This window comes from Anomalospiza imberbis, chromosome 2 (genome assembly GCF_031753505.1).
Source record: "Anomalospiza imberbis isolate Cuckoo-Finch-1a 21T00152 chromosome 2, ASM3175350v1, whole genome shotgun sequence".
Classification (NCBI taxonomy): Eukaryota; Metazoa; Chordata; class Aves; order Passeriformes; family Viduidae; genus Anomalospiza; species Anomalospiza imberbis.
The window spans coordinates 73,409,406-73,433,681 of record NC_089682.1 but is presented as its reverse complement, the minus strand read 5'-3'; the positions used below and the strand labels follow the sequence as shown (position 1 = coordinate 73,433,681).

Sequence of the window (24,276 nt, the reverse complement as noted above, 5' to 3'; positions counted from 1 at the left end):
AAGATATTTTTATTCTCCCCTTTCTAAATCCGGGATTTCTTGTTAATATGAATTCTTTCAGATCTAACTTTTTACAACTACTTCATTTATTTCTTTACCACTGCCTGCAGAAACAAACACTCCTCCCATCAACTCCTCCCAGCCTTTAACAACTGTATAAACTAAGTATCTCTTATTACTTATACACAGTTTCAGTCTCATCATTGTCACTGGACATGGTTAGATATTTAAGAGCTATCAAGCCTAAAAATAGATAAAGAAATCAATGAGTGATTCTGGAGTCCATTAAATGTTTCATAATAGTCCTCTTGCCATGTAAGAAATACCACTGTGCTATGCACATGTCCAGATCTGAGAATGCCATTAGACTACAGCTAAAATCTTATTTATCATCTGCCTTAACTCTGGTATTCTTCTCCTCTAACAGTACTGAACACTCTATTCAGTGGTCATTTAGGGAAAAAAAACCGAGGCCATTAAAAAAGGAAATTGCAGGGCTTGGCCTCATTTTGCGCACTAAGGTATTGAGGGAGACAGGCATATGGCAGAATCAGGAGTTACGTACCAAGATGTAGAAGAAAACAGACACAAAACTTTAAGGGAAGAAAATGTCACTAGATCCTTTCCAGGAAAGAATATGTTTGTTCTGAGAGTGAATATTCCACTCAGCAGTGAAATAATTTTTAGATGTTACTGCTAATAAATGCCAAGTGCTTTTCATGACTAGTGATGGGGTTGTGCTATACTTAGCATGGCTTTGTGCATGTTTGCTTCTCTTTAATTCAGGAAAACTCTTGAGAAGAATCATTATCAGTGCTGTTGACTGGTAAAGAAAAGCAAGTTACACCTCCAGGGCTTAGAAAAAGAAGGTAAACAAAAAACAGCTATTCATATAAAATGCAAACAAATGCTCTGGAGAGAGACTGTTCCCATAAACAGCCATTATATCATAACTCACAGACTGCAGAATTTGGGAGCAGCTATAAATTGAGCTTAGTGTGGAGTTTGAAATAGCAGCTGCATTTGTAGAACATATGTTTGACTGTAATCACAAGTGATTCACTTACTGCCCTTTACCAGTATAAATAGTACCTCACACTTAAGGATGTTTATTGTGCTAGGCAAGTTTGAAGTACATCAGGTTCTTCTGTTCCTTCCAAAGCATGGCTTCACTCACGTCTTTGCACTGGAAATTTTGCATCTATCTATGTATATAAAAGAGAGATATTTTGCATCTCACTCTCTGTTAATAAATGACAGAGATCTGGGGCCAGCTGTACCTTTTACTGACTTAGTTGCATGAGCACAAATAAATGTGTATTCGTTTTGCTCATCTTCTGCATAACAGACTGATGGGTTAAAGCACTCCAGGTGAAGATCTGACTCCACTTCTTTTACAAACTCCTCTTATTTGCCTTTCACCAAAAAAAAAAAAAAAAAAAAAAAACCACAAAAAACCAAACAGTAATGATACAGCTCTCCCATGGAATATTTTATTTTGCTGAAACAGAATGGAGCAGTACTGATCCACAGCTCTAAAGGGTGTAGGTCAGGCTTTTCCCCCTCCACCCTTCCAAATGAGACCTAAGCCCACTTCTCTTAGCTTTGGATAAACTCAAGGTGACAGGAAACAAATTCCTACTGGTATTCTCTTTGCCATGACATACAAGAGCTCCGGTTACAGATCATTTAAAATCTACTCTGAAGGGTGTGGGTTAAAAAGAAATACCATCAACAGTCCCCAAAATCTCTGTTATCATAAATTCAGCAACAGCATATCTGTTTCAAGTCACAGATTTGATGAAAGAGGGTTCATTTTGCAGATCATAATTGTATTACCAGCACAGATCATCCCTGTCAATGTCCAGCTGACTGGCCAGCTCGTGCTTTGTAATTCAGGACTGCGATGGAAAAAAAAAAAGAGTTCTTCCTAATGCAACTAAATATAGAAGAACATGGTGACTCAAACTGGAATTTTGTCACAAAATTCTGTTTACAATCCTCAAAATACACAAAATTTGCCACATTTAGTGGTTCTGAGGGCTTCAAGCCCAATCAGTGGCTTTTGACAACGTGGTCCCATGTATCTCATGCTGGTTTAGCACCAAGTCAGACAAAGGGCAGTGGCTTGTAACAACTGCATAATGTACATTTTACCTATGAGCATGCTGATTTGTGTTGTTCGTGCAGTCACAGTTTGGGACAGTAAAAATATATTGATCATACTGTTTTTTTTTCAAGAAAAAAAGCTTCTTTATGCTTGTTCACAGATGAGCTTAATGTAACAACAGAGTAGTTACTTTGGGAAACAAGAACATACGCTTTATTGAGCTTTGCAACCCTGTGCTAGAAAACTTTGGAAGCACTAAACCTCTAAATGCAAAACATAGTTATTGCATTTTCCCCTCTATCTCATTAAAGATACCTGAAAATGTTCCAGAGGGCCTCTCATGCACTCATAGCAATCTGGTTAGGGAAATACAGTTAAGATACTTTGAAACATAATTAGCTAAGAAAGAATCATCTTGAATGTGGCACAAATGATGTTTAGAGACAACATGCAGCTAGTGAGTTATAATCTTCATTACAGTACAAATCAGGTGTGTAGGGAAGAGTTTGACCTCTGGTTTCCCACCGCTTTCCCTCTGGCAAGCTGACACTGAAGCCAAGCAAGCAGGTAAAATTCTTTTAGTGACCTGACCATTTCACAAAGATATTAGACAAAAAAGGCTCAATGAACCAGGATAGGAAAAACGACCCTCTGTTTTTGCAATGAAAAATACTAGGTGTAACCTGGTGAGAATGTTGTCTTTTTAAATTAAATCCATCCTACCCAGACAGCATCCCATGCATTGCAGGCACTGCTGAAGGGAGATATGCCCAAAAGAGTCTCAAATGTTTAGAAGACGTCTGGCGGCATCTGCCCCAAAATCTGTCTTCACCTTAGAAAGTTTCAGCAGCATCCTCCAGACAAATATTAACATTTTAAGAGAAAGAAAAGGACTACTTGTCTCGGATGCCTTTGGAATGTAAAAGTAAAGATTTAATCTTCTTGGTTTGTAGTAACACCATTCTGTCTTCTACAGCTTCCTTGCCAGTCACATTATTCCAACACAGCTTCCCTGAAAGCACAATAAGGCAGGGGCTTCCTCACAGGGTTCAGAAAAAAACCCAAGCCAGCTTCACAGCAATCCTTTGTTGAACCCAAAGAGATGGGATCCCTTACTCATTTGCAACTCCTACCATCCTTTACAGCTGTCTTGAGTGCATGTGGGAAGGCTTTTCCTCTGCAGATCCAAAGCTCCATGAATGCTCTGCATGGTGATACATGGCAAGGCATGGCAAATGTGCTCCTAGGGCTGTCTGCTGCACTGGAGCTCCATGGTATCTTTCACTGCATCCGTTCTCCAGATACATTCCAAACCATGGTTACTGAACTCTTGCATCCCCTGGCAATGCGTGTTAAAGATCACCCATTTTCCAACTGGAAAACGTAGAGATGGCAGAAGTTAAGTGATTTTTCCCAGAATTGTACAGCAGGTCAGAGGCAGAGACAGAGCCAGTCCTTAATTGAGGCGCTAGACAATATTGCTTCTCTCTGGAATATGGACACATTCTGGAAGGTTGTATTGGTAAGTACATTAAAGGAAAATCATCTCCTTGTTAGTGACTCTTAATCCAGATAAGCATGATTCTGAGTTAGGCTGTAAGTGTGTTTTAAAGGGAAACACTTAACCTGTGTTATCTCCATGCTAGCACCACAACAGCCATTCCTACTTGTACCGAATTAGGCGAATAATCTTATTATTCATGAAATCTGAAGTATGTGGATGAGCAGAATCTATGCAGAAACCATCACTCATGGCTATTTTCAGCACTTCTTCCACAAACACCTGGAAACTATTGATTTGCTTATTATCTGGCACCACCCAGAGTCTCTTCAAGTTCTGCTTGGTGTACTCCTCTTCGGGAAGTCCTTCCACACTTGCAACCCAATCTAAGGTCAAGTGGTTGGGGTCCTGCAGGTAACTGGATATTGAGGAAAGGTTTCCATTGAAACAGTAGTACAGTTTGGAACCAAGAAGCTTCAGGAACAGGCACGATGTGGAGAAGATATGAGCACTGAACACTTCCATGTTGGAGGAAGACAGGCTGTAAATCTGGGGTGCTTCTCGGACAGTAAAGTGAACAGTCTGGGTCTTCTGATCGAGGGTGATGTTAAGCATGGCATTTTTCTCTGCTTTAGAAAGCTCTACCTCCTTCTCCTGCAAGGCCTCAATCAGAGGCTGAATTTGATAAAAATCTACTTCTCGTCGCAGTAAGCCCATTTCCTGAAAGTCTTCGGGAAGGTCCAAGTGAGAAGTTCGCAAAAAGTTCAGGATATAGCGGAAGATTTTGCCATCTCTGTCAATAAAGCAGTTCCCTTGGCTGTCCTTCTTGGTTGGGATCTTCCCACTAAACATGGCCCCCAGCATGGAGTCTGGAAAGCTAGTCAGAGTGGACAGAGAGGTGGTATAGAGTTTTCCTCCAACATTGAGCGTGATCGGTTCTGACATGATGGAAAAGTCACGGTGCTGAGGCTGATTCTAAAAAAACAAAAAAAAAAATCCAATACCACGCATTTAGTTGCATTAATCTTTTTGAAAGGTTAAACTAAAGAGATAAATAGTACTAAATATATAAGGGTAACCATGTGGCAAGAAGTCACCATAGAAATTAGAAGTGAGGAATTATTTTTTGAGGTTTTATCTTGAGAACAAGCATAACAATGTTTTTTCTCCTAACAGATTTGAAGAGGACTTTGTTTAATTCAGTTTAGTGCCAGAAATCATGAATCTTCCAAACCTTTACAATTACGCTAAAAGTGAATCTCTCCCATCAATACCTACAACGAGCGCTGACTTCAAAGTAATGTTCTGGGCTTGTACGACCTCATTTCCCTCACAAACAGAGAATTTAGAGGGTGCAAAGAAGGAAAGGACAAGAACTTGACACAACCCAACATCTTCCATTGTGTTTGAGGCTATGACTAAAGTAACAAAGCAGTTCAGCAGAATCCCCTGATGTATGTCTGAGTGCAGTCAGCATAGCAGGGAGCCAGACAGCAGTTGCTGCCATAAGCACACGACAGTCTGTGGTTCCTTTCATTAAAAAAAACACCAGACTTTCTCTTTCCATTGTGCTTTACCCTAGAAAACATTTTGTAATTATATGGGGCCATATTCCAGTTGACATTGTTTCCATGCCGAGCCTCTGCCATCAGCTGACGTGAAATAAGGATGGGATTTTAAGGTGCAATTAAACCATAGGAAGGGCATGCATGACCTCCCCTTGCCCTCCACCATAGTATCTTCCTCCCTTATGCTACCTCTGGCACTCATCTGATCCCACAGTGAATCAGTTTAGGGAGAAAGCACAACATTTCTATTCAGCATGCTTTGCTGTATGTTGGAACTGGACTAATGCCAGGGCTGGGGCAAGGAAAAAGAAAGGAGCTGTGCAGCTGTCTCCATTGCAGTTCAGCTCAGCTGTCTTGTGCAGGTGGGCCATTATTCCTGCTACCTGAGGGCCTGCAAACCTATTTTTCCTTGTTTGCTGAATCTAAATCAATCAACAGTTCAGCAGGAAACCCACCAGTGTTTGCTTACAGAGGCAGGAGTAGCTCTTGTGGTAGTAACTGCAGCCATTCAACAGAAATCTTCCAAACAGCTCCCTTAAATTTGAACTTAAGTGCAGGCATTTTCCTAACTAGTAATGGAATAGTCATAGACACTACCCACTATTATCAGCTCTGGAGTCACAGCAAAATGCAGATAGGGAGAAGGTCATCTGTGCTGGAATATCAATTCTTTCGTGGCTGCTAAAACCCAGATAATAGTGCTAATGGCATTCTGAAACAAATACATCTCTAGACAGCAGCACATTTAGCTAAGAAAAACTGGCCCAACCTAGGGCAGATAATTAACAAAGGTCAAAGGAGAGCCTGTCTTTAAGGTGTTGGTTAAGACTAACATTCAACTTTGTTCTTTAGCCCTTGGCACACAACCTATATCCCACTGGACAATAATGGAAAGATGCAGATCTCTAACTCTAGAGTGCTTTCCCTGTAAATCCCTCAGTCCCATGCATCCAGCAAAACTGGCAAATAAAGATGCATGTGTAGGCCAACACAACAACACATGCATTAATGACCACAGACCATCCTTGTGACTAACCTCAGCCGAATATACTCCAGAAAAAAACCTATCTGTTCCAGTGCTAAACTCCCCTTGGAACTGTAGTCTCGGTGTACTTCCCACTCCTGAAGACTTCAACCCAATTTAGAGTCAAGAGCTGTTTAAACCTGATCATGTGGAGGCTTCAACTGATCTAATTCTGTAGCAAGAGTGGCTGCCATGAATTTTTCCCCTAAGGGCTTGCAATATGTCTGCAAAAGCATTGCTACAAGAACAATCAGGCATTCACAAAAGCAGCCTAAAATGGATTTTACTATTTTCATATTTAATCAAACAGAAGCTTTCCCATACCTCCCTACAAATAACACAGCCTGTAGAAGCAGGACTGATACTGACTCCAAAAGTCATGTTCATTGCTTCCCACCTCTGCTGCCCTTCAAGCTTCTGTAGACTAAACAACCTGTTCTTCCTTCACAGGTGAAGCTTTCAGACTTTTGAGCCCACCCTGCTTATTTACACCATGAGAGCTTTTCCTCAAGCTGTCTGCCAGACTTAGTCAAACACAGAGCAAGATGTTTCCTTTGATGTGTCTGTGACAAGGCTTCACTTGGCAGAGCTCATGGTCAAGAGTCACAACGCAAAGACCACCAAGCAGCCCAAAGATTTGGATCTTCATTTCAAACTCATCATCCATCCTAGGTTTACTCTGATACAGCACCTCACTGATAGCCTGAATGAGGGGCAGAGTACTTGGTCCAACCTGAAGAGATAACACATATATTTCCTGTAACTGTTTTCTTATCAGCAGTCCAAAAGGGATGTTGCCAACAAAATATGGCAGTAACAGGAGCTCTCTGAAGCTGAAGACCATATAAACGCTGGCAGCAACAGCATCAGAAATCTAACCAAGCTTTAGCTATGGAGCTGGAAGTGTAGCACAGAGACTGGGAGCCTCTCAGCGTGTGGGCTCTGCTTCTCTCCCACCTCTGGGCATTGCCCAGACACATATCCTGGACAGCCCATTCTGCTTATGGCTATTCTGCATTCTGAAGACCCATACAGACTGGATTTTGCTCTCCCAGGACACCAACCTGCTCTGATTTTGAACCTGCCCATTACCTCTGCACTAGATTAAATTTTAAACATTTAATGAGGCAAATATCTTGCCCATGGATAAGGCTGGAGGATAACTATTCCTCCGCTGTCATTCCTAATTTGTTTTCTTTTGCCTAATTCATCCCATTTCTTAGAGGTTTATATCCTTATAGTGTGAAGATGAATCAGATAGTCTGGGAACCTCAGAAGAGCCAAAAACGTGAGCACAAATGAGCATGAATGTCTACTGAATTTATAATCAACCTGGACTTAATGCATTGACCAACCAACATATTTGGGAGTAGCTGGGGAAAGTCAGTCTTTGCTTCTTCTTTCCCTAAACACTTGTTTATGAAAAACTGTTTTTCATAAACCTGCAAAAATTGAAGTTAAACGGGTTGTACGTTTTCTCTCTTTAATCATTCAACGAGCATTTGCAGCCCCTAGCATGGTTTTTCAAGCCTGGGTGCTTTGCTAATGCAATATAAAGGCTGTCGAAGAATACAGCATGAAAATCACTTCTTCTTGGTGAGATTTCCACAAAAAGGTGGTACCAAGAGTGTCTGATCTTGGACATGGGAGGCTGCTTGTCTAGTGGAAGGTGTCCCTGCTCATGGTGGGGGGGGGGGAGGGTTGGAACTAAATGATCTTTAAGGTCCCTTCCAACCCAAATCATTCCATGACTGTATGATTCTATAACCTGCAGTCACCAAGGAGAAGTACAAATTGGGTTACGGTTCTTGGAAGCAGAGAATTACAGTGAAGTATTTTGTGTAGCTCCTCCCCAAGTAGCATTCAAAATTCACTCAAATTAGGTTAGCTAGAGATCTAATTTGACAGCTGAAGATGCAAATTTTGCTGAAGAACACAAGATTTATTTTGTGTTTCTAAGAGCAACCTGTATTTAAATACCTCTTATAATATCATGGAAAGGGGGAAAGTCTACATTTGATTTGAAGTCATGATCATACCACGTGATGTAAATTGAGAGAAACCAGCAGTGCATGGTCAGCTTTATGAAAAAGTCAAACTCCTGAACCGAAGCTGCTGTCTCAGCATCTAAGCATTTCAACTGACCACTGCTTGTAAATTTTAACTTGGGTTTGACTCCTAGGAGCATCCTCAACAGCTGCATAGAGAACATTTCTGTAATAACCCTCTACCCCATGAGTTTAGTTCAGCAAATAACTGGTTCAAAGCTGGGAGAATGATGGGGGTTGACACAGCAGGAAGGTATGCAAGTATGCAAAATTAGAAAAGTGAATTTTTTCACTCATCAATGCCTTCATGTATTTAGAACCATCATCATCATACCACTTTGTTTCATCATCATTTCAAATGTAGAACAGCTTTGGATAAGCTTATTTCCCCTCTCCTGTATTCATCACATTTAAGAGTGCTTTAACTAGCTAATAAATAAAATTCTGTATACATAATTAAACTGAGTGCCTGTTTCACCCAACTTGGCAAAAACCCACAAGTGTACAGTAATCATCAAAACAAAAAAAAACCCCACCAGTCATGATTTCCCAACGTAAGTAAACTGTAAACAAATGGCACAAATATTGCTGTTTTTAACTACTGAAAAACACATACAGCTGTAATCTATCCTTTCTAGCAAAAAGAATGCAGTTTAATAGAAAGTCTAAAGTTATAGATATGTTTATATGGTTGCCGAAAGATAGCCATAGCTCTCTCTCTATATATACATATATATATAAAGACAATTTTAAACAGGATTTTAATTGGGAAAAGAAATTGATTGCCAACATGCATTTCACTTTAAAAATGTCAGGGAAAGAAAATGAATCAATCCTTCTGGATTTCAGAGGCAATGCCCAAGATGTGGATAACCGGCTGATCCTAGTGTCATTCAGGGAATTAAATTAATGAGATTAATCAAGCGCAGAACAGCAAAGCAAGAGCAATCTGTAATTTGGTTGAAGAGGATCATGTTGAGTTAAGGTTTCCAAAGTCCACCCCACAGGCTGCTTAGGGCCTCTGGAGCCCTTACACGTGGTACTAAAAACATTAAAATTGTAGCATCCCCTGAAATATGAGTTAATGTATGCTGTTACAGAAATAGAGTTTTTGCTGCGAGATGTACATGTCCATTACAGAGATGTTACATGGTCATTTACAAAGTCACTGTTTTTAATGGTTTTAAGTTGATGGAATCACACAATTATAGAATGGCTTGGCTTGGAAGGGACCCAAAAGATTATCTTGTTCCAACCCATGCCCCATGGGCAGGGACACCTTTCAGTAGACGTGGCTGCTCAAAGTCCTATCCAACCTGGCCTTGAACACTTCCAGGGATGGGGCAGCCACAGATTCTCACAGGCTACACAGTGTAGCATGTAGCAGTGCCTCCTAACCTTATGTCAAAAGTATTGCACGGCTGGTTAATTTTATCATGTAGCCTTCAATAGCTCACCTGTGAAATATACCTTGACAACCAAAACTTGGAAAATCTATATTTTAAGACAGTGAAATATGTGCAGCTGCTGTAAGAAGTAGTTGAGGACTAACAATGAACCACAAAATATACACACAGGAAAAAGAAAGGAAAAATAAAAAAAAAAGAAGAAATTAATTATTTAGTTTGACGCAATGAATGATGCCTGAGTGGCAACGGAATTAAAGCAAGCCAGGGACCATTTCTGCTAAGCATCAGGAAGAGCAGCCAGACTAAAAACCTCTCTGGCTTTTTGAGTATTGCCCAAGAGAGCTGGTGAAAGCCACATCAAGTAGATAAATGTTACAAGAGACAGATCAGGTAGTGCTTTATAGGAAGTAATTCTGCCTTGGGAGGGGCAGGATTGATTTCACCTCAAAAGGAAGTATGTAAAAGAAATAGCTGGGCACCTGTGTGGCTGCTGGAGACTTTAAATGGGATTCAGCAAAAGATGGTTGTTGCAGGATGGGGCTCCAGTCTGCTCCATTAGAGCACATTAACTGTGAACACATAATCAGGCAAAGATGCTCCTTCATTTGCGAAGCTAGTTCTGCTTTGGGGTTTGCCCATACCTGGCATGTAGCACTTTGCTCCACCGTGTCTTACTGAAATACACGTTTTGGTTTGAGGTAAAAATTCCAGTTTCTACAGAACACCTGAGCCCTGAGAGAGCAAACAAACAAACCCACATAAAGTTGAGAACTACAGACCTGGACACAGCTAAACCCATGGCACTTGCTGCAACTCTACCTGCAGAACAGTTCTGTGCCTTGTCCTTTCTCAAGGGGACAACTTCGGGAGGAAATCCAAACCCTATAAGCTCGTGCCTTTTTGTACTATGGGGGCTGCAAACAAGGCACTTTGAAACCTAGAAGTCACCTCTTGAAAGACAAGCTAATAGTAAGAAACTAACTAAAGGGGGAGGGCAGAAACAACAAAGAAAATAGTATTTAAGGGTTTAAAAAACCCCAACAAATCACACCTCAAATGACCACTTACCCAGCTTTCAGCAGAGAGTAGGCACCAATGAGAAAGACAAGCTCTTGAAAGACAAGCTAATAGTTAAGAAACTAACTAAAGGGTGAGGGCAGAAACAACAAAGAAAATAGTATTTAAGGGTTTAAAAAACCCCAACAAATCACACCTCAAATGACCACTTACCCAGCTTTCAGCAGACAGTAGGCACCAATGAGAGGTGAGTTTTAGAAATAATTTTGGACAAAATCCTTTGCAGGGATGGACTCTCCCCTCCCTTCATATATTCCTCATGCACATTTACTTAGCTCAGCTCATCCTTTACGATAGAAGGTTAAACATTTGCAATACAGTCTCTGCACCGTATATGCTTATTTATGGCAATCTTAGAGAGGAAATCCCATGTTTTCCCATCGCTGCAGATCGGACCCACCTGATTTTGGACACTTAATATGAACCCCTCCAACTGAGCAGCACGTAAGAGGCTTAAATTCAGTCCGTGAAGCAGGGCATGGCGTGCCTGCCAGGAGCAATAGATCCCAAAATGAAGCGCCTGCGGGGTGGCACAGCAGCTTTTTGTTTCGGGACTACTGTGGTGCCTCTGGAAATTTCCAGCGGGCGTTTGGGGAAAGGCCGCTCACCCCGAGGCTGGCACGGGGGACGTGGTGACGAGCTCTGGGAGGGGACTCAAATTCCCAGCAGGCGTGAGGCAGGAAACGATGGGTCACCCTTCCTTTCTCTTCTTGCAACAGAATTGCTATTGATCTGCCGGCGGCTACAATGCCGGGAGACAGACATACTGACTATCCACCTTCGGAGCGCAGCTGCTTATCTGCCAGTTATTTATATTTAATTTATATTTAATTTTCTGACACTGCCCTGTTATGCACAGAAACGCTGTTCTGCCAGTGAGCCGCAGGAGGGATGGGAAAGCGTGAACGGGAGTTTCGTAACAGCCCTGGTCTGCTGTGGGTACGATAGTGTGTGTTCATCCCTTTCCAAACCTGCCCCTCCATGCCCTTGAGCATCTCCTGGGCTGCTTGCTTAGGGATGCAGCTGAATGCAGGAGGCTTCGCGTAGGCTCTCTCCAGATGCTGAATTTACGCATAAAGAGAAGGAGCAGGGACGCAGAGGTAGGGAAATAAAGCCGGTGCCCAGCTAGTAAAAGCAAGGAGCGGTATAAAGCACAGGTCAGGTTCCTCCTGAGAGTAGAGGAACAAAAGCAGCAGCGCACAGCAGGGAGCAGGAGAACGAAAAGAAGGTTAAGTGCTGCCGAAGGAGAGCGGCAGACGACAAGATGGAGGGGGAGAAGGGAGTGCAGTGCCACAGGGATGCGGCTGCAGCCGGGTCTGGAGAATAAAAGCCCAAGTGCTGCAGTGCTCAGCGCTGTCCTGGTGACCTTCAACACCCGTAGGCTCAGTGGCTGCTGGGTGGGCAGTGCAGATGGTCAGGAGGGCACTGCCACCGCCTGCCAGAAAGGAGCCTGCTTGGGGTCTCAGGGCAGTGACAGCATCATTTTTCCTTCCAAGCTGATGGAATCCTTTGTACAATATAATATGCCAGTTCTGGCAGAAGTTTTCACTGATTTTCAGTGTCCTGTCCCAGCACTCATTTAAGTATCACTTGGCATGCCTGGACTATTTTCCAGATACACTTTATTTCCTTCATGGACCACTTTATTTTGTCCCTGAACAACTTCATGGCACACGCAGTAGGCACCACCTGCTTGATGGACACACGAGGTGGTTCAATAATCCACTTTCCACCTCATCTCCCACTGACACCATTGTTTCCAGAGCATCCCTGCAATTAGAGGGCGGCTAATTCCCAGTACGGACGCTGTCGCACCACAGCAAAACCCACTCAGAAATCACGCTAACAAGGTAGGCATCACCCAAAATTAGACCCTCTGGAGGTCATATATCACGCCTATCACCCAGCTGGACCCAGCTGGCTGCATGTTCCGGGTGTGGGCATACAGGGCTTGGATTCGCTGTGAATACTTGAATTTCGGAGATGTTTCTTTGGAAGAGGGCAGGAGAATGTGCAAAGTTTGCAGAGTAGCTCTGAACCCGACCCTGTTACGGACAATCGTAGGTACGGCTCCTCCCTGCATAGCCAGGCACTCACAATACTGAATTAACTTAAAATGCTAAAAAAATAACCCCAAATTCCCCTTCAGAAGATGCTCACCCGTCCTTCCCGCATCCCACAGCGGACCAGCTGCGCGGCTCCCGGCAGCCGGTCCCCGCTTCCTCCCCGTGCCTCAGTTTCCCCTCTCTCGGAAAATTCCGCTGGGGGTGCCCCCGGTCCTCCCCACGCCCCCCAGCCGGGCGGATCCCCCCCAGCACCGCCGGGGACCCACCTGCGCCCCCTCCAGCCGCCGAGCTCCGCCGCTGCCCGAGAGGCGGAGGGAGGCGGAGGAAGCGGGGGGCGCGGCGCTCCCGGCACGGCCCGGCACGGCTCGGCCCGGCCCGCTGGGAGATGTAGTTTCACCGCCGCCCTCGGCCCTGCCCAGTGCTGCCCCAGGACTGCGGCTCGCAGCCGGCCACGCCGCATCCCGGCCCCGGCCGGAGGTAACGTGGGGCGGGCGGAAGGGAAAGGGGTGCAGGAGCGGGGCGGTCAGGGGTTGAGGTGATCGCAGGGAAGGAGGGGTCGAATGCTGGGGAAGTGGTGCAGTAGCGGAGGTCTGGGCTTGGGATGTAGGAGGGATGCTCAGGGGAAGGGATGCAGGAGGAGTAGTCGGGGAAAGAGGTGCAGGAAGGATGTTCAGTGTGAGAGATGCAGGAGGAACGCTCGGGGTGAGGGATGCAGGAGGGATACTCCGGTGAGAGGTACGGCAGGTGTGCTTGGGGTGAGGGATTCAGGAGGAATACTCGGGGTGAAGGATGTAGGAGGGGTGCTCAGGAGAAGGGATGCAGAAGGATTAGTTAGGGAAAAGGAGTCCTGGAGGGATACTCAGGGTGAGGGATGCATAAGTGCTCGGGGTAAGAGATACAGGAGGAGTGCTTGGGGTGATGAATGCTCTGGTGAGGGATTCAGGAGGAATACTCAGTGAGAGGCATATAGGAAAGGTGCTTAGGGAAAGAGATGCAGGAGGGGTAGTCAGGGAAAGGGGTACTTGGGGCGTTGGGATGCTGGAGGGATGCATGGAATGAGTGATGCTCTGGGTGAGTGATGCAGGTAGGCTGCTCAAGGCAAGCGGTGCAGGAGGGGTGCTGGTGGAAAGTGATGCAGGAGGGGTGATCAAATACAAGAAAGCTTGGCAGTCGGGATGCAGAAGGTTTTTCAGGGGTCGGGATGCAGGAAGGAGCTGGAAGTAAGGGCTGCTTGAGGGTCAGGATAGAGTTGGCGTTCTCAGGAACCGGGATGCTCTGAGGGAGGGATACTCAGGATAGGGGTAAGGGTGCTTGGGAAGGATACTCAGAGGGATGCTCTGGGGTTGCAATGTAGCAGAGGGCTTGGAGTGAGGTATGCAGGAGAGATGGATGGGATGAGAACTACTGAAAAGGCTGAGATGCAGGAAGGATGCTAAAGAGAGGGATTCTTGTAGGGAGGAGTTTGGGAGAAAGGGCCAGGTTTTGGGATTTCCAGAGAGATGCTTGGACAGAGGTATGCTCTGTGGTCAGGGTGCAGAAAAGAATGGTGAAGGAGGGGAGCTTGAGCATTTGGCTTTTTGGGAATCAGACTATAGATGAGTGCTTGGAGGGAGAAATACGGAAGCAACATTGGAAAGTGGGGGTGTGTGCATTCCCCCACTGCCTGCAGGGCTTTGCAAACCTGTTTAGAAGGCAGCATCTTGTTATAACAAACTTGCCAAGACAGATTCAGGTTTTCCCCAGGGAAGCTGACCTGGGGAGAGACACCTTGGGATATTCCCATCCGATAGGGAGTCCAAGACTCTAAAAGTGAGGGTCAAATTCAGATTAGCTGAGATCCAATCCAGTTTCAGGTTAGATCAGCCCCAGCTTGGACATTTTTGGGTGTTACTGAAGAATAAAAGCAGATGTTGGAATATTTGCACTGCTATGAGGTTTTCATAGCATTTTGGGAGCTCAACTATGCCATGCTGCATCTGGTGGCAGGGAAATTTCAACAGCATGCCTTACCTAGACTGAAAGGATGCAACTGAGCTTTCACCTGAGAAGGGGGTCTCAAAATGCTTTGGGCACTGTTGTGATGGAGTCCATAAAGTTTGCCATGGTCTCACTTTGTATTCCTGCTTTCTAAATTGGCTGATGCAAAGCCAAATATATTGGGGGCTGGAGGGAAACTGAGGTCTCAAATGGGCATCGTACCCCATTTTTCCTTTCCTAAAGGCACCACCAAAGATTGGAGACCTCTGTCTCCAAACAGTGAATCAGTGTCTGATGAATCCCAGGCAGCGTTGGCAGTATCCGCCCTCAGTCTGGTATGCTTTGGTGAACAGGACGTGGTTTTTCCTTGGGTTATATCCAGGGTTTTAATTTCTATACAGAGACAAAAGCAGACAGAAACCTGAAGAAGAGTGATTTTAATGCTATAAATACCTTCAGGAAAACAACCAGCTTTCCGGAGTAGAGGTATTTACAGTCTCCAGGGACAGTGATAGAAAGTACCTTGGCCTGAAGGTCAGTGCAGGATCTGGGCACTCCCAGCACTCCCAGTATAAAGCCTTATGGAAGTAGGCTGTCACAGCCCAGGGTGAGAGCTCTAGCTAAGCAGGAAAGCATAAGACTTTTGGGGAAAAAAAAGGAAGATATCTTCAACTGGAGGATGTGAGGAGGAAAACTGGGGAAAACTTACCTATTGTAGGCAGGACAGAGCTTTTGGGTATCCAATGCCAAATAAATTCAGAGAGATCAAAAGCAGCTGAAGTGGGTTATTTTTGTCTGGAGTTGGTGCTGGGCTCAGCCACAGAACCAGTGGTTTGTCACTGCTGGTCTGGTGGTTTGAGCAAGCCTTGCCTCATGTCCCTTTCTCTCCTGCTGGTTTTCAAGGGAAAGAAGAACTTAATTCCTTGTGTCTTGCTTTCTGTATGCATACCAGGATGGTTGATAGTATGCTAGTGATGGTTTTGAGATGCTTTATTAGAAAAAGATACCAGTTTGTACTAGAGATGTGTGTATGTGGTTGTTGACTGAAGGGGAGGAACGGAGCTGGGAGGAGCAGTCTGGAGAAAGAGAGGGTGAAATATTAGAGCCATAGGCTTTATTTGGTAGTGCACTGATTGCTTTGCCATCCAGCCAAAGCCTTTTTTTAAATTTGATGATTGAGTGCCTAACAGCAAAAAAACAGAGCAAGAGAAGAAACTCAGGGATCTGTGTGCACCAAAGGGATCAAAGAAGAAGCACTGAAGAAATAAGAGAGCAGGGTAGGGTAGATAAGAGATGGGTTGAGATAGGGCAGTCTGCCCAGCGCTGTTGTCACTTGGAGAGGGCTGATAGAATCGTATGATGTGGTCAAACATATTTATGATGTTTTAGAGGAAAAAAGAACAGTGAAATACATGGTACTGCAGAAAAAAGGAAAAGGGACTGCAGTGCTCTGTGGATCTAAAGCATCAACAAATTTTAAAGAAGGTAGGGACTATTATATGATAAATTTAGGCTGATTGCAAATAGGTTATCTCATTGGTTACTTTTTTGAGACCTTTGAAAGAGTATGACCACAAGAGAGGAACTCATTGTTCCCAAGGTGGAGCTCCTGATGTACAGCAAAGCCATGCAAAATTCCAGCAGTCCAGTTGGGTGACAGTGCCTTAAATAAACCTTCACTCTCTGGAGAGAACAGAAAGCTACTGAGCTTTCTGGAGAGAACTGAAAGCTACTGTCCTGCAGAGTGTAGGGACAGCCTCCTGCTCCAAATCTGCTGCCTGTGGCGAAGGGCAATCTCCATCGGTGCTGTACTAAAGGGCAGTTCTGATTCCAAGGTAGAAAAACATGAAGAGCCTCGTCAGCCAAAAGTAATTAACTCTAGTGAGTAGGAGACACACGAGTGCAATCTGCCACTGGAAAACAGTCTGGGACAAGAAGCAAAGAATATGTGATCTTGAAAAGCGAAGGTGAGTTTAGAAAGGCAGATTATAATTATATGCAAAAAATTCAGCCAGGCTTCTGTGCTGGCAGTTTTTCCCTGTTATGACAGCAAATGGGTAGAGTCTCACTTCTTTTTCTAAAGGGCTATTTAATGGGATTTTTCTGCAGTTATTAGCTCTAGTTTTCTGCTTAGTTCTCATAAAAATTAACCTGGTGCTCTGCTCTGCCATGGCACTTTATGGGGTTCAACTCAGACAGCAGCTGAAAGCAAAGGACATTGCCATTAATGTATTTGCAGCTGTGGAGAGGTTTGGGTGCTGGCTCTGTAACATGTTCCATCTGCTTGAGCAAATGCTTTGATCTAGATAGTTTTTAAGGTCCCTTCCAACCATTCTATGATTCTATGGTCTATATGTGCCTCAGTGTGCCTCAGTTTTCATATTGCTACAATAACATGAGTAACTATTAGATGTGGTAATGATGTGCAGGCTGTGGTTTCTCCTTCTTAGCTGGATGAACAAAAAAAAAAAACCAACCCAACCTCTTTGCCTATGAATTCATTGGACATTTGTTACCCGCAAAAAAAATGTTATTACTACACAATTACTTTGATATTTCTGGAAAACAGACCCAGAGAGGTGACAACAGGGCTGGTCCTTGTAGGAAGTTACCAAGTCACGGCAAATTTTGTAGAAATTTTAGAGAACAGAGCATTTTTTGTGCTCTATCAAGGCACTATGTGAGCTCCCTTTTATCCTGTTATCCTGCAGCAGCTCAGCATGCTGCAGGATTGAGCCCTAACTGCCTGGCTGCCTGGAGGATGCAGCAGGAATAGCAGTAACGTCTTGGCTGACATAAAAGAAACCATTTCGGCAGGAGTTGAGGACAACAAAAGGTGAGTCTCATTTCTGTACTTCCAGACCTCCAGGGAGTTCAGGGAAGTAGATATTTTTCTTCTTTGTAATTCAGAAGCAAGCCACTTTATGTATCACTCTACTTTTGGATGGTGGGAATTATTTTTCCTTCTCTAGTGGTATTTATCAAAGTCTCTATGATGCCATTGTAGGAAATGTGCTGAATTTATGACTAAGGTTCCCTAGAGGTAAGGTACATTTTGCATCTATGTTTTCAGAGCTTTGCTAAGACCTAGGGTGTGGGAACTGGTACTATATTCTGCAAAAAGTACTAAGGAGACTTAACTGGAAATCTGCTGCTGGCAGGGATAAAGGAACGAAATGATTTAGAAGTAATTGGATAGATTTCAATTTAAATTAATCCTAATTAAAGAAAAAGAATGGGCAGAAGAGAACTATAAGTACAGCTTGAAACAGTACAGAGTATGAAATCTAGACCCAAGCAAAGCCAAAGGTGATTTTTCATCCCGAGGTTGGTTTTTTGGTTTTTTTTTTTTTGTTTGTTTGTTGGTTTTTTTTTTTGCAGTTTACTCAGTTTGGAGAGTGACACTAAGCTGAGCAATGCTGCTCTTTGCTTAAGTTCCTTTTCCCTCTCTGGTTTCTAGAACATGCTTGGGTGTCTGTCCTTGCAGGGAGCCATCTTGTGGTCAGCAAGCATCTTTGATGTCAGTAAGGCTTTTGAGATGATGCCCTGCACCATTCTTATATCAAATACAGATGTGTGGACTCCAAATTAAGTAGGAAGCAGGCTGGAACTATCCTAGGACCCTTCCTTTTTCATATTTTTTATGAATGATGTGGAGGAGGAGATGAAATTAATTTTATCAGATTTGTGAGTGAAGCAAGAGTGGAAGAACAGTCAATATGCTTGGGGACAGGGCTGCCAAACAGGAGGGCCAGGACATGCTGTAGCTGATGTGAACCTCATGGAATTTAACAAAGACAAATGCAAAGTATTTTGGGATGGACATTTGGGATGGGCTCAACTGGGATGGACTAACTCCCTGAACTGTTGAAGGCTGGGCACTGACAGACAGCAATTCCCCAGTGCCTACAAGGAAGTTATTGAGGAGATGAATCCAGGCTTTTTACAGGAGTACAAGGCAGGTGAATGAGAAAAAACCTTCCCACTATGAGCTAATTAGAACAGGTTGCCCTGGAGTATTTTCTAGACTCTAATGGATAAAGCCCTAAGCAGCTGGGGTTGATTTCAGCTGTGGGCAGGGTTTGGGCTAGAGACCTCCCAAGGTTCTTTTTCTCCTCATTTTCTGATTTTGCATGTGTTATTGCTGCCAATCATTCACTGGGGTAGCAGAACAGTTTTGCTATGTACTGGGATGGTTTTTTTTTTTCCCCTCCAAAGCTCATATTGTGTACTCTGTGTTTTGTGTGAGCTACAAAACAGATGGGAACTTCAGTGTGACTCTTCAGTTTAATAATTAACTCTTTGACCTTCTACTTCATCCTTGTGTGCTCCAGGAACTCTGTTCTGTTCACAAGCAGGAATGAGCCAGTCCTCCCAGCTCTTCAGTGTGTTGTTAATGCTGGTGAGGAAGAAGTGCAAAAGGTTGTTCTACTTCGGGAACACTCATTATAGAAGCCTGATTGTCTGAATATTTAGTCTCTTTATTTCAGTATTAAACAGAGGAGAACCAGGCAGCAGATCTCCAAGGTAGCATTCAGCTGCCCGACAGTGAACCGTCCTTCCCTCTCCTGCAGTTCCCTTGTTTATGACACACTTCCAATTTCTACAACAAAGGAGACAGTGATCTTACAGACAACACTCCAAATCACTTTACTCCTCCGCTGCAAACCCTGATTCACTTTCCAGGGAGGTCTTGGGGGAAAAAAAATTAATATTAGATGCTTAAACTAACATTGCTCTGAAAGCATCTGGAGCTGTGCTTATCTTGAATTAGCCATCTTAATTCCCGGCCTTTGACATTTAGTTTAGAATGCTTTTTTAGTGTAGTTTTAAGACTATAATATTTATTATTGCATATTACAAAGCCACTTAAATGTTGCTTTAATGTAGTTCTGAGATTGTAATATGTGGCCTGGCTAGCATCCTCCATCCTGGCCTTGTCTGGCCCAGACCTAGGGAGCAGTTTGGTCTACCCTGATGCACAGCAGAACCATGGGCTTGTCTGTCCCCTCTCGCTGACACAGGGTGGTTGGAGAGGTGCAGGTGGGACTGTATTACCTAAAGGCCAGCCTTGTCCTGCAAAGCCCTTCATTGGTGAGGAGAGCATGGACCCTTCACCGCAAGGTCAACTCAGGTGCTTCTCCCTGTGTGTCTTCAAGTCTTAATGTCCATATAAGTCATTGTGGTGTTTCCTGCTGAGGAAGATGGTCCTTTGGGACTTGTTTGCTGTTGACTGTGGAGGGAGTTTGTTTCAGCCTTGTCCTACTACACGATGTCAGTTGTGACCCAGTTGCACTCCAGACAGCAACATTGAGGAAGCCTATCCTCCTGTCCCTTTCTGTGATCAGCCTGAGGAAGAACCAAGCCCTTTTAGGAGATGCAAGTTTATCTCAAAATCCAGATGAAATTAGACTCTTTGCATCGAAAATTTGGTGAAGTTTGGTGATGCTAAAGTAGCTAAAAGCACAGTCATAGTGGGGACAGTGGTAGGCAGCCATCACATCTGAGAGGGACAGCGAGAGCACCCAACACCACATACACCAGAGGACTGTGGTGATTTATGGGGTTAGGTCTAAAAGAACTGCAGCCATTGTTTGACCATCCTGCCTGTGTGGTGTTTCCAAATCACTGTGCCAGGCTCAGCATGGATTGCTCCAGGGAAGTAATAGTGAGACATAACCAATGGCCACTGTAGATCCTCCTATCTCTTCCTGGCCCCTTATCTATGTGCCAGATGACCAGGGTGTCTGGGATTGGGCTGGGAGCCTGCAGAGAGGAGTTGAAAGGGCTACCAGCCTGACTGCAGCTGTGTGCCGGTTTGTATTTGGCCGAGACGACCACTGAGTTACAGCAACGACAAATGCTCCTCCTGATTTTGGACTGTCTGCAAGGCCAATCTACTCTCCAGGTTGACTTTTAGCCTTTGCTGACACTGTGGTACATTCTGTTTGAGGTGAAAAGACATTATCTGTGGATTTTGTCTTCTCCTTTTATCTTGTCCTCGTTTGCCACTGGTTTAATGCAGATTGGTCCCTCAGGAGTCCTGCTTGTATATTCTATCCTGGGAAAATAGTGTGATGGAGAGCATTAGCTCTGCCATAGCTTATTGCAGGGAAGGCAGCAGTAATGCTTGATGGGGAAAAAATAAATCCAGCACATGAGCAGAGGAATGTATGAGTCAGCAGGCAGGGGCCAGAAAGGGCAAGGTGGTTCTTGTAGATGCATTGCAATGTAGTCTGCTGTCATTGCTGCATTGGAGGAGGCTATATATATATGCATATATTTATCAATAATGATTTTTTGTCATCCTGTGAGATTGTGGGGAACCAGTGATGGGAAGAGGTGATATTTAGTGAAGTGAGAAGGCTTCCCAGCCAAGCAGCTGTGAGTAAGAGCTTGATGTTTGTGTCTGGCATGGTTTTACTTCTCCACCCTCAAGCATCTGTCTACCAGGAGAAAAGATACTCTCTGGCTCAGATACAGGCTTACTCTAGGGATGGCATGGTCTTTGGATGGCATCTGCTGAGGTCTCTTCTGGATGTCATCTGTGAAAACCATACGTGGGGCACATGTCGTCTGCATTTATATTCTTTGTAACCCGGTCCACTTGAAAAACTTCAAATGCTTCCCAAATGCTAATGAAGGATCTTTCAACCAACCCCACTAGGAATTGGTGCATGTTGTTCTCATTTCACAGATTAGGGAGCTGAGGAACAGAAAGGTGGGGATTATTATTCTGGACAGATACACGAGTGTGGCTCATTTTAGGCTTTAGGCAGGAAGGAGCCTTCTCCAAATGTGTATTTGTGCAGTGCACTCTGGTGGGGGCACCTGCTGTGCATGAGCCTTTTTAGTCCCTGTAATATATTAGAAGAAATCCTGACTGTCTAATTTTATCACTCTGTAATGGTTTGGTTTTTATTGGGTTTTTGAGGGGTTTTTTGTGCAGTAGTGCATCAACAACTGGTTATAAATGTTATTCTGAGTTTTTCCTTGGGAATTCTTTGTTTTTTTAAAACTCTTCTCTAATGCTTTATTGCTGGTGAATTTAGGCTGTAACAAGTGGGAAACTTTGCCTGACTCTGCAGTTTCTCTCCCCGCTGGCTTTGGTCCTGCATACAAATGCAGCAGGTCCCTGGGGAGCAGCCAAGACTGCACCACTCAGATGGAGTGGCTGGCAGCACAGTGTAAATGTTAAACAAACACCTCTACCATTGCACAGAGAGGCTGCAATCCCACCTCTGCTTCCCAGGGCTTTTCTCTCCTTCCCTGAATGTGAAGACAATCATCGGGACCATCTCTGCCTCTTGAGGACACCTGAGCCAGCAGACACTGCTGTAAGACCTTGGCTCCCTTAATTCCCCACTTGTCCCTTCTGTGGGTCTGTACTTGGTTGTTTGTAACACAAAAATGCTCAGATGTGTGATTAATCAGAAGAAGTTCTGTATCTTTGTGTATTCATTCCATTTGGGAGCTTTAGTCTCAGTCAAACATCACCAGAGTGGGAACCTTTCTGAATGCTACATGAAAAAGCCACAAGAATTATCCTCTTCAGAGAGGTTCCAGATAGCTCTGCTTTTTTAACCTCTCTTGCCCCAGCCTGGGCTTAAAAGCTTAGCAGACCCTCCTTGAACTAACCTGCTGCTCTGTCTCACTCTTTTAGGAGCAGGGAGCAGAGATGGATAAGATACTGGAAGCTGTAGTGATGTCCTCTTACCCCAACAACGTGAAGCAAGGTCTTGTGAGGCGCGTCATCGAGGCAGCAAAGCAGCCCATGGACAGCGAGCAGTGCTGGTCCATGCTGGAGCTGTCCACCAAGCTTTATCTCACTGGGGACACCAAGTATAAAAGAGAGGTTGGGAAAGAGGTTTTGGAGGTCTATGGCCACTATCACCCAGAGGAATTTGAGGAGTTCTTCAACGTCCGCTTCCTGCTGAGTCTCCTCCAGGAAGGCTATGGACCTCTGGGGAAGAGAAGCCATTATGTACTTGATTATATCCAGTTAGGACTGCAGTTCATCCTGGAAAGCCCATCAGCAAACAGCATCTTCAGCTTATTGAGGATCGAGGTGCTCCGGAAAGTCTGCGAGAGGCCCAGCCCCAAGCAGTGTGCGAAGATCAGCAAACTCTTAACGCAGCATCCTCAGTGCATTCCCACGGGAAAACACCAGCTCTTGTTCTGTCAGCAGCTCATCCGGTGCATCGGGCAGTTCCAGTGCGTCTCTGAGGGGGAAGAGGAGATCATGGAGTTTTTGGAGCAGGTGAACAAAGTGAGTGGTCTGCTGCAGAGAATCTGGAGGACTCAAACCTCAGCCATCCTACCCTCTTTGAAAGAACTGTTCACTATCATTTCTTCAACAGGTAATTTAAAAATAATGATTATAAAAAGGCTGGGAATGTAAATGTTGGCTCTGATGAAGTCAAACTCAATTAGTTTGACATCTTGCAGGGTTTTCATTCACTACAGAAATGCAGCCACAGATGAAATATAATAGACAATCATCTCTAAATGTTACCAGGGCTCTGAACTGGGAAAACAATATCACCCTGAAACCAGAGAGAGTTTGAAGACAGGAGCTGTTAACAGGATCAAAGCATTTGCAGCCCAAGTTTGTGTTCAGCACTTTCCAGCATCAGCTGGGCTTAAGGGAAAGCATCTTATCTGCAGCTTGTTAGAGTGGAACTTGAGAGCTTTTAGAAATGCCACTCTCTTTAGGCTGGCTTGGTGGTGCCCCACAGCCTGCTCCCTACCAGAGACTAGGGATAAAGCTATTTCTCACTGACCAAGAGGTATGAAGCCCTACTGACTGATTGAAGGGTGGTTGCATCTAAGGGTGAGACAGGCAATATTTATCTAATATTTATTCTGGGGCCTTTAGGTTGTTGTGGAGGGTTTCAGAAGGTTTTTGGGAAGTACCAGTGCCATGAAAGGCTGGTAAGCTCTTGTTTTAGCTATTCCTAAGACCACAGGAGATGGGTTTTTCAGTATGACAGCCTTATCCATTGGAAGGAAGCCCATTTCCAGGCAGGCAAAATTGCAGTTGCGTCCTTGCATCCTTTTGCAACTATTTGCAGTATTTAGTAAAAAGAGAGCAAGCAGAGGAAATTTGGTACCTGAGTGGGGCCAAACACATGCTTTTAATCTCTTGTAGCGATGCATCTAAAATATAACTGCTGCATTTCCCTGTGGAATGGTGTCACCCTCCTGGAAGACCCCTATAGCTGTGACTGTTAGAATGATTCTTACTTCCTCTTTGTACCCCATTGGCCCAGAGCCAGATAACCCAGACCTCCCAGACCCTAGATAAAAAACCCCACAGCCATTGTCCGTCCTCTTTTTCCCCCTTCTCCCCAGTGAATAAACACCTGGAAACTGAGCCTCTGCGAATATCTCGCCTGGTTTCTGAAGCTTCTTATCCCTGCAGGTCCCCCAAGGCTGGGCTAGCTTAGCAGTTCAGGGGGGCTGACAAGGGGGAAAGCATCATATAACACCACAA

At 44.4% G+C, this 24,276-nt stretch overlaps 2 protein-coding genes across 7 annotated transcripts in view; one reads left to right on the top strand and one right to left on the bottom strand.

Moving 5' to 3' along the window:
- Positions 1-1,479: 1,479 nt before the first annotated feature.
- On the bottom strand, positions 1,480-13,170 carry KCTD21 (potassium channel tetramerization domain containing 21). 4 transcript variants are annotated; one of them, XM_068181690.1, is made up of 2 exons: positions 13,070-13,170; positions 1,480-4,586 (listed from the first exon to the last, which is right to left on the bottom strand). In XM_068181690.1, exon 2 carries the CDS (start codon positions 4,554-4,556, stop codon positions 3,774-3,776), a length of 783 nt encoding a protein of 260 aa, XP_068037791.1. In that variant the 5' UTR covers positions 4,557-4,586; positions 13,070-13,170; the 3' UTR covers positions 1,480-3,773. The 4 variants fall into 4 exon arrangements, with proteins under 4 accessions (XP_068037791.1, XP_068037792.1, XP_068037793.1 ...); XM_068181691.1 differs by lacking the exon at positions 13,070-13,170 and adding an exon at positions 11,152-11,396; XM_068181692.1 differs by lacking the exon at positions 13,070-13,170 and adding an exon at positions 10,891-11,056.
- Positions 13,140-24,276, top strand: part of USP35 (ubiquitin specific peptidase 35) — a 26,367-nt gene continuing 15,230 nt past the window's right edge. The window contains exons 1-2 of one of the 3 annotated variants that reach the window (XM_068181684.1): positions 13,140-13,280; positions 22,444-23,140. In XM_068181684.1, the coding sequence (XP_068037785.1) occupies positions 22,459-23,140 (682 nt within the window). In that variant the 5' untranslated portion in view covers positions 13,140-13,280; positions 22,444-22,458. Of the gene's footprint in view, positions 13,281-15,343; positions 15,462-21,799; positions 22,118-22,443; positions 23,141-24,276 lie in introns of those variants that run through there. The other 2 variants (XM_068181686.1, XM_068181685.1) reach the window with 2 other exon arrangements.